We start from the raw sequence: 14,595 nt of genomic DNA on the forward strand, positions 1-14,595 counted from the left end.
TTCAACACTGAATTGCGCAATCATTGTTAGTATTAACTGACTCAAACAAACTCCGCATTTAGACTTGTTTTTCAGTATTTTACAGCAGATACATTTGAATTACTTTGTTCAAAGCATGGGCCACTTTGATAAACAACACCACCCCCGATTAAAAAATGTGATGTTTTCAAGCTTGTTGTCTCTGTGATTTTGTTTACACAAAGTAGGCTACCTTATTTTTAATTCATCATGTTAACTTTGTTTAATATTTGTATTAAATATTTTTCAGTTGTTTAAGTATGACTTCTTAGTATAGTTTCACTAAATGCATAAAACAGCGTAGGTGACATTTTAAATGTGATATACTTTTCTACTTTTCAGGTACGAGAACTTGTCCTTGATAATTGTAGATCAGTTGAAGGAAAGATCGAAGGCCTCACAGCTGAGTTTGTCAACCTGGAGTTCCTCAGTTTGATAAATGTTGGCCTAATGTCCGTCTCCAACCTGCCTAAACTAGGAAAACTCAAAAAGGTAAAAATTACAATCATCCTCCCTATAAGTAAAAGTTGAATTATGATAAAAGTTCAGCTCGAATAACATTTCCTTCTACTGTGTTTCAGCTGGAGTTGAGCGACAACAGAATCAGCGGCGGCCTTGATGTTTTAGCAGAGAAACTTCCCAACCTTACACATCTAAACCTGAGTGGCAACAAATTGAAAGACATCAGCACATTGGAACCATTGGTATGTTTCCTATATGTTGGAAGCCACACTCAGTCATAAAACATATCCATCTGCATGCCTACAGAATGTGTATACTCTTAGGTTTGGGAAGACATTGCACTTTTTGTTTTCTCATCTACTATTAATGACAATTTACTAAAATGCAGACATACCGTTGTACCAAACCATGTCATGTACACTGCCTTACTAGCATTAATATAATTGCAGGTAAATAGCTGTTATTACTCAACCAACAGGATAAAAAAACATATACATTTCTGCTTTCAGCCCAGTTTTCAGAATATTTTCATCTATATATTTTGTTATTTTCTTTTATATGTTGGACCTGACCCTTACAAAAGTAATGATAGATCGTCCATCAATGCACTTGTATTTAATACCCAATTATACTCATTTGAAATATGATTCTTGAGCTGATATTCATATAAGAAAAAACATGTTTGTAGACAGTGATGATACAAATCTTTAAAATCAAGGTAGGGCTAGACATTGTATCTCATTTATATCGTGAAATTAGTCTAGATACTGTCTTAGGTGTTGGACATAATGTTGCATCATCTCCCTGGTTTTAGAGGATGGGTTTAAAGTAAAGTGATGTTATTTTCTGAACTTATCAAACTCCTCTAGCCTTAATATTTTGTAAACACTAGAATACTGTGCAATATCTACATTTAGTTATTAAAGGGAATATCAACCCTATATAATTGGTATTGCTAAACATAGACTAGTTTTACTTTTTTCACAACACCATGTACCTCTAGTACCCTGAACTCAGGACCGGACACACAGCAGTTACTCATCACAGTACTTATCTGCATTTGATCAACAGAAAAAGCTGGATAACCTGAAGAGTTTGGACCTGTTCAACTGTGAAGTGACAAACCTGAACGACTACAGAGAGAGTGTGTTCAAGCTGCTGCCACAGCTCACCTACCTGGATGGGTATGATCTGGAGGACAGGGAAGCCTCCGACTCTGACGGAGAGGTGGACGGAGAAGGCGTAGACGATGTTGATGACTCTGAAGGTAAGAAGTTCTTCCAATATTTCAGATATGTCTATGGTCATCCTGCTGTAATGATATCCGTAGGTCCACGACAGCTGGAAAGATATGAATATAACTGCTGAATAAGAAATGTAAATACAGTTCAACCTCAACATGGCTGCCTGCAAGTCTCCCACAGAACTTTAAAAAGTCTTAAAGGGCATGAAATACATTAATCTAAAAATGAAGCCTTAATTTGTGATAAAATGTCTTCAAATAATCTTTCATCTGTCCTCTAAACACATTTTTGGTAAGATCTATTAAAAACATTTTTTTTTTACCAAATTCTTTTGCATTAATGTCGAGCAGATCTGTAGTGGAAAAAAATGCATGAATAATTGTTCTTACATTTCTGAGTGGCATTCAAAGTATTTAATCTAACTTGCCTGAAGCTGTAGGAACTATGTGCCTGTCTGGAACTTGGTTTAGATTTTAATTGCAACACAAAATAATTACCCGTGTCTCTCAGTTGAACTATTGGACTTTGATTAGAGCATTATTCCACTTTGTTATCGACTGATTGTTGTTGCTTTTGTATTGCAGAGGGAGAGGAAGATGAGGACGGAGAGGAGGAGGACTTTGATGAGGAAGAGGACGAGGAGGAAGACGAGGAGGAGGTAGAAGGAGAAGAGGATGATGATGATGAGGTCAGCGCAGATGATGAGGTAATAAAAAATAAAAAACATTGAGCCAGGATTATTTGGTGGAAAGATATAAGCATTTGGATGCATCTTCGATTTTAACTCGTACAATTTTGTTTATAGGTGGGAACCTTTGGTCAAGTGGGAAAAGTGGATGATGATGAAGATGACGACGATGATGACGATGATGATGATGAAGACGGTATGTACCATTTACTTAATTTGAGCGTTCCCCCACATCACATTTAGAAAATGTATTTAACCCCATAGCACCTTTTTAAACATGTTTCAACACAGTAGTAAACTATTACTATTAGTACAACAGAATTGGTGTGAACACTTGACTATTAAAATTAGAATGCAAAATAATTGAACAATTTAGCAGAGTGCCTTTTAGTGTATTGTGTTATTAAAGTAAACAAAGGGCAACAGTCAAATTAACTTAAACTGGCACTGTCCAGTTTTAAAAATCAAATGCGTTTTTCTATTAACAGGAAGGCAGAGGAAGCCTTTTATAGACATTGTACTTCAGATTTTGTTTGTAATTAAGCTGCAAACTTAAATTGAATAAATGTTTGCATAGTATAATTAGTATGTTGGTGTCATGTTGAACTGGATAATGACAAATCAATTGATATCAGGGATAATATGACACCTGCTGGTGGTTCTGGTTACTGATGGAGCTTTATGCAGGAGAGGGTACAGGGCCTTATCAAGGGGCTTCTATAGGGGTGACTTACTGACCACTCATCATACAACTCAAAGACAGTATACATGGATTCATTATTAATACGGTATTAGAAAGCTATTGGTAGAAGAAATAAAGCTTGTGAGCAAAAACATTGCAGGAGGAGGGAAGGGCCAGTAAATCCTGAAAAATATCATTACTGAAGATACATATGTTATTTTCAGCTCCTAATCGTGCAACATTATATCAGGTAGAGACAGCAAAACATGATAGTGACCACTCTTCAACACTGACCCCTCTCCATAATGTCCCACCAGAGGATGTCTTTGATAAAGCTGAACAACTAAAGTTGTTTGTAGGAGTTAACACTTGATTTTAAGATATGTAACACATTAAGACTTGCGTATATGTTGATAGTAAAAAGTTAAAACATGAATCCGGCACTTGGACTTTAAAGGGATAAAATGTGTCGAGTGTTGTTTTAGTGGTTGCAAAAGGAATATTAGTTCACTGTTGTGCTAGTTTTATGGTCTTGCCATCCGATGACATCACATGACACAGATTTCCCTCTGTCCCCAGAAGCAGAAGTCGTAGCCGTGAAAGGGGAGAAGAGAAAGCGAGACCCAGAGGATGAGGACGACGATGACGACGATGATGATGAAGACGACGATTAAGAGCTAAACTGAAAACGAGAGCCTACCGAGTGACCCTCCCTCCCCACAAACCCGAAAGTCCGCCGTCTTACAACTCGCACCGCCTTTGTAATCCACGTCTGACCCCCAGCTCCGACCTCTTTTTACGGGGCAAGACTGTACCGGACGGGTGGGCCGAGTGGAGCTGCCGCCCCCTTTTTTCTCCCCCTCCTCCCCCACATGGAGCTGAGAGCCACCCAACACCCTCCACCTCACCCCCAAACGGCCCGAGGTTCTCAGGCAGCCCAGCACTCAGCATTCCACAATTTCACTGTTGCTCCCTCTATGTGTATTCCCGTGTGAGGACTTTGGGACTGGTATCTAGTTTTGGGTCTGTGCTTTTAATATTTTGTTGGATGAATAATTTTTTGTTTGTTGGGTTTTATTATTTCTAAATTGTTTTTGTCTTTTATTGTTTTATTTTATTTTTCTGTCCCTTATTTTTCCCAATAAAATTATTGCTATAGCTGTGCAACCAGCGGGCCATGATTTTTAGTGTGGCCGCCTGTTGCACAAATCAAGGTTGTAGCTACATTTTTACTTTCTGTATGACAAAAAAACAACTTTGTAAATAAAATGTTAACATTTTGTGCTTTCTCTCTTCCTGCCATGATTTCCCCAAAATGAGCGTTAAGTGATGGCGGCCATAAATATTCTTATTATGTTCTCTGCAACAAGGGGACTCTACCCCACAGTACACAGAAAAGAGCTTTAAAGACCAGTTGAGATTTTATGATTTTAATATTTCATTGACAAAAGAATAATCGGCAACTATTTTGATACCCGTTTGAAGGTTTTTTCATGAAAATATGTCACATGCTGTTTTCTGCTTTCAAAATATCCTACCTTATACTATACTAAATCAAATATATTTTTGGTTTTCAACGCACAGAACAAGATATTTAAAGACATCAGTTGGATCTTGAGAAATACAGATGGACATTTTTTACTATGTTCTGTATTTAAATTGACCCAACAATTGATTAATCTAGGAATTAGCGGACAGTTTAAAGTTGATCCCTATACAATTCCTCAATGCCTATTTGTATGTGGAAAGAGCTTAGCTACAATTATTACTTTCCTCCACTTGCCATAAGGGGACCCTTTTCTCGTAAGTCCATGTAAGATAGGGGACAAAATGTAGTCTTCAATTGTGGGTAAAATGTTTTCTAATGTTCACCTCCGTTTGAAACTCCAGAGGCCTTAGCAGGCTTTTCATATAACAAAAATATGGTAGCAGTTTTCTTTGTTAATCAATCAATGAACTCTTCTCTTGTGGCTAATTGGAGCCTGCTGACCCCCAGGTTAGAGTGTAGTTTACAGCAACCAATAACATGACTGGTGAATGTCACTGTTTTAAGAAAGAAAAGTTTTCCGGAACAAGAGAGTAGCTTGTAGTTTGTAGTGTAAAACACATGTGACGAAGGTAGTCACTGTTCAATCTACAGAAACGGTAAGTCATTTGTTTTAAAAATGTTACAGGCGGCTGATCTTCTCCAGGCTGCTTCCTTTAGAGCCTATTTTTGTTAACTTTGAACACAAGACAGGCAATCATGTACAGATGAATGATGTTTGCTGTCCACATGTTGCAGCCTCAGAGACTCAACACACACAGTCAATAGTTAACTGAGGGAGCTACCGGACCTGAAAGCACCACTGCTGATTTGTAACAGAAATAGCTTACTCTGCTCAAATATTAATGGGTCTGAGCCACTGAGTGAAAGGCTTTCTACTTCAATTTATTGTTTTAGGTAGACAAGAGACAAATGGATTTCCCAGAAATATTAAATTATATGTTATGTGATCAATATTGTTTTTCGAAACTATATTCAAAGAAAGCATAGGTTTCCGTTTTTACTGAATACATCTAACAGACAATTTAAAGATATCAGAGTAACTGGATTAAATGCATAGACCAGACACAATGAGGTCATGTGAAGCCAGCAACAAACTTTTAATAAATGTTTTTATTAAATCAGAGAGTGAATGCCTCACTCGACTCTGCAGCCATGTTATTGCTCCAGTATAACACAATGTGCATGGTTTAATACCGAGAGCTCTCCGAAATGGATTGATATTGTTGTTCTCATTTGGCTTCTTGAGATGTTTTTCTGAGGACTTGGTATTGGCCACATTAATAATAAAGCAACAGAGTGATGATCCATCTTTCACAATTGTAGTTCAGCAAAGCAATCAGCACAGTACCACAACATTGTGATGATTCATTCATGAGAGAACTTGGAGAAACAGCAGGAAAAAGATTTGTAAAGAGACACAATTTCATTTTCCATCCTTCACTGCTTTTCGTCAATAATTCATGCTAATGTTTATTCATACTAACAAGTGGGAAATTAAGTCTAAGGAACCTTTACTGACACTCTGTCGTGATTGGTCAACTGCTTAGAGATGTCACGCCCCTTAGACTATCACGTACAATGTGTTGGAGCACTAGCCAATAGAAGCACAAGTGTTACATAGTGATGTCGCAGAAGTCAACAAAGGAGTCCAATCGAGAGAAACTCCCTCTGCAGGGAACTTTTGAATGTTAGCCTTTACAGCCCATCATGTACATACACAACAAACACTACAGGAAAGGGAAAACCCCCAAAAGTATAAAAAGAGGCCTCTTTAAGAATTTCTTCAATCATTATGTTATTAAATATGTTATATTAAATATGTTACAGTTTCATGTGGTCCTACTACATGCAATGGAAATGGGCCAGCGTTAACTAAAGTGCATAACCCAAATTCTCAGTGTTGTAGTGACAGCTCAGTCACTACAAAACTGCTGTGAACAAATGTGTTCAAATATGGCAGCTCCTTTGTTATTCAGCTACAGATATTTATTTGTGGTATAAACCGCATACAGCATTGCATTTCCAGGCTGACCATTGATTGTCTTTTAAACACAAGATTATGGCGTAGACTGTAAACTATTTGAGAAGCAGAAATACTATACAAATCTAAATAAAACAGCTTTGTGAATGGGGAAAATGTAACTCTACAGTTACACGGACACAGATAAGCTGGTTGACATGTCTGGTGGTACAACGTGTCACTTTTAACAGTTGTGATGTGATCAAACAGCCAAATCAGCCCTTGAGCAATAACAGCAGTGCATTGTGGGAATGTGTTGAGACTTGTCCACCAGCAGCAGTGGGGGTTAGAGTTTACAATAGACCGGGCGTTGCTGCTCCGGGACAAAAGTCAGCCAGAGATGAAGCTGTGCTGGAACTGTCCAGCCAGAGGTCACAATTGTAATGAAGCCAGTGTGTCTGTATGTGTTATAAAGAACAGGCTGTGAAATGTAAGCCAAATCTAGAATATCATTATGGTGCTGTGCCTACATGAATACAGGCATGCATGGTGTTATGCAGTATAGTAAGTGGCTCTTTAATTATATATATATATATATATAATTTACACTTAGAGAATAGTTCCCTTTAAGATGGAGAACAAGGGATGTTTAAATTCTGAAAGCAGCAAATCTAAGAAACTGGTCCGACTGCACATGGCAAATACTGTGAACACCATTCAGAGGTTACCTGAAGGAAAACAGGTTTAAATATGACATTAAGGTGGATTTTACTTACTCGTGTATATTTGTGTATGTTTTAAAGATGTTTAAGTCTTTGCAGTTGTATTAACAGATTATCATATCTAAGCCTCTAAAAGTATTGATGAGTTTCCTGTCACATGTTCCCTTTAAAAAGATAAATACATGTCTTCCAGTGGAGTTAATTTATCTTCAATTCAACTCATCATACTGGCAATATTTCATTTACAAATAATAAATAATATCCACGTACCAGTATTAGTATTCATCGTCCCAGTTGGTCTAAATTTGAGCTTGACAATTAATTATTGACATAGAAACAGCAGTTGACCAGAGTAATTATATACTATATTATCTCACTCAACATCCATTTACTTACAAACTAAATATACAAATTAAAACAGTTCATAGCTGTCAGTGTTCTAGATTGAGCTGCAAATCAACTATAAAGCTCAATAATTATTTTGTTAATAACTGCACATCCTGGTTAAGAGTAATTCATGTAAACAAAATCCTATAAATGTATCTTTCTTGGAATATAATATCTGTGTGTATATCTCTAATTGGATACTGAGAAACCATATATGAATAAAAAACACAGTTTTTGTCTAAGCCAGTGAATTAAAGAATTGACAAATTAAAAAAAAACGTGATTTAATGACTCTGAGATGTTAGAGGAATTGCCACAATGGTGTACAAGGTAAAAATGCCATTATCTTATAACATATATTTATTTCCCACCTTAACTTGCACTATTACTTATCAGAGCAATGAGATGCTGAGATTTGACTATCCACTACAGTATTAGATACTCTTTCAGCTTAAACATGAATAATAAACCCCAGTGATATGTTTCAGTTTTTTTACAGAGAGCAAAGAAAAGACACCCTATTTAGGAAAATACATTCAGAGCTGAAATCTGGAGGAAAACAAACCCAGAAGTGGTGCAGGGCTCCTTTAAAGTTTTCTCACAGTGATTCCACATCAGGAAAAATGAAAGCGATCTTTCAGTCTTTTTAAAAACAGTTATTGTATATTGCAAAATTACAATTGTGAATTCAAGAACTCGATTTTATTTTTTCTTTGACTGTATTTTTAAAATAAATATAAAAATTAAGAACTGGTACATGGCATCAGGTACAGACATGGCTTACACAATAGCTGCTGTGAAACAGATTCATTATTCACCAATTTTCCAGTCATTAAAAAAAACTAAAAAACATATCCAGCTCAACGAAACACAGCGAGGATCATGATATCGGCATTCATTTAGATCGCGCCCATTCAAGCAAACATACATTAAAACACCACAGCCATCTCCACTTACAGTAGTTTCAATATTGGAAGAAAAAAAACAATCACCAAGCATAAAAAATAAAATGTAGCGTTATCGTACAATCACACAGGGTGTCGCTCCTGCCCTGCCACAACTTTCAAACATCAGGCAGCCACATCATTCAGTCAAGACAGGCACAGACAACCTTTTTATTTTTCAGCTACAAACGGCATAGAAAAGCTAAAAATTACAATAAACTTGCATAGCTGTGAAGCGTACAAAAGAAACAGGTGCAAAGAGTTTTACTTTGTATTACAGCTGGGTGAGAGTCACTGTCTGAGTGTGTGTGCATGAACAGAAAATATGTGCACCGTGTGAGGAACAGACAGAAAGGAAACATAAAGTAGAGGTGTAAATTAGTGCGTTTGTACAGTAATGCATGTGGTCCACGAGGGGGTGAAAGTGACTCCGTGGGGGGGGGGGTCTCAAAGTGAGCCCTGGTGAGGCTGGGAGTTTTTCATGTTCTTCATCTCCAGCTCCAGCTGTGTGACGCGTACGTCTCTCTGGTTGAGAAGCTCCCGCAACCGTCTGATCTCCTCCTGCTGCTTGTGGAACTTCAGACGCAGCTGTGGACAAAACACACGATGGGAATATATCTACTTCATATGGAGGACTGAAGCTGCCATTACAAAAAAATAATAGTATAAATATGAAGAAACAAACTTAGAATTAAAAGCCTTAATTATCAAATAAATGTGCAGGTTTATTTGATAATAAATAGGGTGTTAAGTCAAAGGTTAAAGAACCCTCATTTAAATATGGGCAAAAATATACAAAAAATCCAATAAATAAAGAACCAAAATAAATACGGACTGAAACATATACATTCGTTTATTAATTACATCTTATACAAATAAGTAATATGTCAGATAAAAAACATTTTATATATATATTTTTTAATTGTGTTTTTTTATCTTCCTTTTTTGCTCTTTTTTTGGCTTATTTCTTTATTTGTTATAATGGCAGCTTTAGTCCTCCATACATTGGAGTTGCTGTTCCATTTTGATTTCCTTATTAAAATCTCTCTAACCGTCCAGCTGCCATAATCTGGATGATGTTGACATGTTAATGTAGGTCACTTTGAATTATTTCAGAAAACTCAAAGCAAAATCTTTAAGGGTAAAGCTGATGGTATTCTAATTGTACCATCTATTTGGTTAGTCCATCTCTACTAATACTTTCTGACTCCCCAAACCTGTCAGTGGCATTGATTACTGTTGAAAAATATATAGTTTAAAATGTAAGAGAAGGAAAAAGGTTGATTCCTTAAACTGCTGGGTACTCAAACAGTATGATATTGTAATAAAACTACATATCTGCTGTACATGTATATGTGTGTGCGCTGAGGAATAAGATATTTCAGTTCAATCCCTAAGTAGGATTACTTGAATGTTGATTTTGGCATTTTCATGGGATTTATTGTCAATAACAAAAATATAGAGCATCCGCAGCCTTATCCTTAAGCTTTTTGAGCAGCAGCTGGGACTTATTGGACCTTTTTTAGACAAGGTTTTGCCTTTCAGGCTGCACAGAGACCAATGCCCTAATCCGATTGGTGGAAACTGTTTACACAGCCTGAGCCTGAGCCAACTCAGAAAACGACACCGCCTCGTTTGCATGATGAGAGGGGGAAATTGTATAATTCATACTTTAAAAGGTGGGGTATGTAATTGATTTCAGAAACACTTTTTGATATATTCCATGGAATGCTCTTAACATCCTGATAGCAATGAATATATGAAATGCTTTGACAATAAATACATAAAAAAATGTAACCTGTGGAAGCTGTAGCGCTGTAAAAAGCACGACCAATCATTTTAGCTGGCCCGGATAAAATAACTGGATGGCCTACCGGCCTGTCAGCTAGGGGTGCATACCGGTTCCCGGTATTACCGAAATACCGGTTACTGGCGGCTATAGTATACCGTACCGAAATCAGATCGGGTTTTCGATACTTTTTAAAAAAAATTATATAAAAGTGAGGCGTAATGTCCTTAAACTCCCGCCCAAACCGTCGGAATTACGATGTCAATTTCGCCGTGAAACTCCGCAAATGAGTCACTTTAGAAAATCTAAAGTGTGGCTGCTAGGGCTGTCAAGTTAACGCGTTAATAACGCGTTAACGCAAAAAAAAAATTAACGCCACTAATTATTTTAACGTGATTAACGCATGTGTATTTTTTGTCCTCGGCCGCCCCGTAGTTTCAGAGCGCATCGAGTTTAAAATACCATCTACAAGCTGATGCTGACAGCCCCGCTCCTGCCGTCCGCTTGCGGCATACCACACTTCCACGCTCACCGGCAGGCACCGACTGGCCATCGGGAGGACCGGGAGGGTGTGTGTGTATGTGTGGCGCGAGCGAGCGAGAGAGAGAGTATGAGAGAGGTTCCAGGTTGAATTGAGGCGGATACTTTTAATGTTCAGAGGTTGTTATGTTTAATATTCATGAGAATATTTGTCATTGATCAAATAATAAACAAACATTTGCATAAAGCATATTTGTCCACTCATATGTTGATAAGAGTATTAAAAACTTGAAAAATATCCCTCTAAGGAACATTTAGAACAGATAAAAAATGTGCGATTAATTTGCGATTAACTATGGACAATCATGCGATTAATCGCGATTACATATTTTATTCGACTGACTGTGGCTGCATATGACTGCCAGTCTGAATGGTGGGGTCTGTAACCACTGCAAGAAGTTTATTTCTGGGAAAGGTGGCAACACATCCAACCTCCAACCAATGCTGTCTCGTATGGCAACCAAGTACCTTTGTGTTTAGGGAAGCAGCGTGCCAAGCGAGTGAGTGTTCAGTTCAGCAGGTGATATCCTACGCTGTGAAAGGGCCCGTTTGGATCCAGAGAGCAGATATGCTCATCTTCTTGAAGATGAATGCACAAAACTGAACTGTGATGGGATTAGTTTCTTTCATCAGGAAAATGTTGATTTTTATGATGCTATTTGTTTTATGTGCAATGCCGAGATCTCATGATCCTTTATGTGTTCTCTGGTCAGTCAAATCTCAGGTTGAATATTGATTATACTGGTGCCATTTCCTTTTTCCATTGACAAGATGTGCTATTCACGCCTGAGGGTTGATATAAATGATATTGCAGAATCAGTTTCCTTCATAGATAACGTGTTTTTCATTGTTTGTTCAGTACTAAAAGGTCCAAGTCCCACAATTGAATTTAATATTCATTTGACATGTTAACTGATGATTCAATTTTTCCCTTATGCAACATGAAAGTATCACGACATGTATCGGTTGAGTGGTATCGGTATCGGTATCGTAAAAAAGTCAACGATATGCAACCCTACTGTCAGCCTTCCATCTGTGCACACATTTATCTCGTGCCCTCATTGGTCATGTGCGCGTTTGTGTGTGTTGGAGGAGGGGCTCTGTAAGGAAGTGGCAGATTTTTTCCGGTTGTGTATTTTCAAATTCTAGCGCACTCGAGCTGGTTTCTCCAAAATGACCTACCTTACCTTTAACTGATGATGATTTTGCTCATATTTTACACAACTTACTGATGAACTCAACATCATTCAAAGTGATGTCTCCGTTTGATTAATTATTTGGTTTGAATGTCCTGTCATGTATAATTATTTTGTTCCATTAAAATGTTGTGGTTAGATGCCTCTAAAGAAAACCTTTCAGGATTCAGGAGGATGGATTGACAATGCAAAAGTGTAGGCTCATCTCTAATTCTTCTATTGGTCTTATGGAAAGCACACAACGTCTCTGCCTTTGCAAACTAAATCATTGCAAAAGCAGTAGGATATAAACTCAAAATCCCCCCCGTACCTCATTCTCTGTCCTGGGTGGAGAGCAGAGTCCGTAGTCTTCTCCGTTGCTGACGGGCGTCCAGCTCCTCTCCTCCTCTGTGTTGCCGCCGTCCTCCTTTCCCTCTTTGGTCTCCAGTTTGTCCTGAATGTAGGCCAGCTGCAGCATGCCTGGTCTGCTGTGAGAGCGCCGCGTGTCCAGTGTGTTTCCCAGCCCCTTACCCATCTCCGAGTGCGACTCTGCTATCTGACTTCCAGGCTTCAGAGACATCAGCACCGGACCTAGAAGGCAAAGAGAGATGGAGGAGGAAGAGAGGAGGAAGATGAGCTGAATGATGGTGAAATAACATTTAGAATATTTCTTCTAACAAATCACACTGAATAAACTACAGGAGAGTAAGACCAATCTCCCGTACTTTGACCAGCTCAAATACTAGATTTGCTGAAGTACTTTTGCTTTAAATGCCAAAGTAAAGGATCTTACTACTTCTCCCACCACTTTAAGGAAGAACCATTATTAAATGTTTAAGCGATTTGAGCACCAGGAAAAGCACTTTATAAATCACATGTATTATTATATATAAAATAAAAATAAGAAATAAGTCAAATTGAATGAAAATGTATATGTTTTACGTATTGGATACGTTTTCTATCTCAATACCAGAGAAGTACTCTTCTCAACATGGCGATCTTGACTAAACCCAGCCCTACCTTTATTTCCTGATCTTTATAGGCATGTTTGGACACCGGTTACAATTGAGTTTGGAGCAGTTCACCACCACATCTGTAAATCACGCAGCACCTCACCATCATACACAAATGTCACACAAACACATTAAGTCTGACCTTTGTCGATGCCGCTGAGCCACTCCTCTGCAGACAGAGCCGGCCTGTTGCCAGCCGTCATCGGATAGATGTCATCTTGGTATGACTCCGACTACAAACACACACACGTTCAGATTAGCTCTCCGTATTCTATTTAGTTCAAAATTGAGTATTTATTTTGTATATCTCCCTTGTGTTTGTGGTTTGTGTGAGACGCTGTGCTCTCACCCTGCGGGGGACGATCATGGAGAGAGGCTCGATGAGACTCTTGGTTGTCACCAGTTTGTAGAACCTGAAAACCTCACAGGAGCTTACGTCCAGACCTCTCTTAGGCATCACACCTGAAAGAAGACACACAGACAGTTTTACTTTTAGAGCTGCACAACTGAGCTTTAATATATGTATAGTATATCTTGTTATATTCAGTTGACGGTTATTAACTGAACACTAAAATGGATATTTGGTAAAAGGTGTGACAAAAGCCAAGACAAAACATAATTGCGGTAAAAAAAACATATACTGTAAATACGGCTTGACAAGAATGGACTGTAATGCTCATTTGAAAACGCAAAAGGCAAAAAAGTTTTACAAGTACACATGTATGTTAGTATTGAGATGGAAAAATAAAATATGGCAACGTGGGACCCACCCGGTGCACAGGCCAAGGGGCCGTGTGCAGAACAGAAATGATAGGCTTTTAACACCCACTCAACTTAATAACAGTAATGACTTTATTAAGGACACACACAATAGAAAAAGGTCCATAGCGTTTTAATCCTTAGACCCTTATAATGAATCTGGCATGCGTTCCTTTAGGATTTATTACATTTCTGCTGCTTTCAAGTTTTTTTATTGTCATACACACAACAATTACAGTTAAGCCATCGTTGGGGATGAAAGTCTTAGATCTCTGGCACCCTTTAACAATGCTCATTAAGTTTGTATAAAAATGAAAAAGGCAAGTAGAAAAAGGAAAGAAAGAGGTAGAGAATCTAAGACTTTAAACAAGTTCAAAGGGGAAACCCATATGTGTAAAGCTTCAGTTAAAACGACATTATTTTTTACCACAGAGCTTTCATCCTGAATATCATCTTAACGTCTGAAATATAGGGTATGATATATAGTACTCTAAGACTGTGAAAGGTCTACATTGTGCTTATATCTCTGTAAATTGATATCAAAGAACGGTTGCTGTTTTAGTACCATACAAAAATATATGTGCAAAATCCCAAACTAGAGTTCTTTCATTCAAAAATATCTCTTGAGTTTAAAGTCTAAACCTTGAGTGCATGTCTGTCTTC

General features: G+C 37.8%; 2 protein-coding genes across 7 annotated transcripts in view; one reads left to right on the forward strand and one right to left on the reverse strand.

The window, feature by feature from the left end:
- Positions 1-360: 360 nt before the first annotated feature.
- Positions 361-4,374, forward strand: anp32b (acidic (leucine-rich) nuclear phosphoprotein 32 family, member B; the record flags this gene model as incomplete). Of its 6 annotated transcripts, none has more annotated exon segments than XM_034231502.1 (6): positions 361-510; positions 600-722; positions 1,552-1,747; positions 2,309-2,430; positions 2,530-2,608; positions 3,674-4,374. In XM_034231502.1, coding segments are annotated over 6 exon segments (765 nt in total), but the record flags the coding sequence as incomplete, so codon positions are not given.
- A 3,816-nt stretch (positions 4,375-8,190) lies between these two features.
- Positions 8,191-14,595, reverse strand: part of coro2a (coronin, actin binding protein, 2A) — a 39,252-nt gene continuing 32,847 nt past the window's right edge. Inside the window, exons 9-12 of the mRNA XM_034231417.1 lie at positions 13,523-13,635; positions 13,316-13,406; positions 12,492-12,751; positions 8,191-9,244 (exon numbers count right to left, since the gene is read on the reverse strand). Coding sequence (XP_034087308.1) covers positions 9,104-9,244; positions 12,492-12,751; positions 13,316-13,406; positions 13,523-13,635 — 605 coding nt within the window. The 3' untranslated portion in view covers positions 8,191-9,103. The remainder of the gene's footprint in view (positions 9,245-12,491; positions 12,752-13,315; positions 13,407-13,522; positions 13,636-14,595) is intronic.

Source organism: Gymnodraco acuticeps, unplaced genomic scaffold, assembly GCF_902827175.1.
Source record: "Gymnodraco acuticeps unplaced genomic scaffold, fGymAcu1.1, whole genome shotgun sequence".
Lineage (NCBI taxonomy): Eukaryota > Metazoa > Chordata > Actinopteri > Perciformes > Bathydraconidae > Gymnodraco > Gymnodraco acuticeps.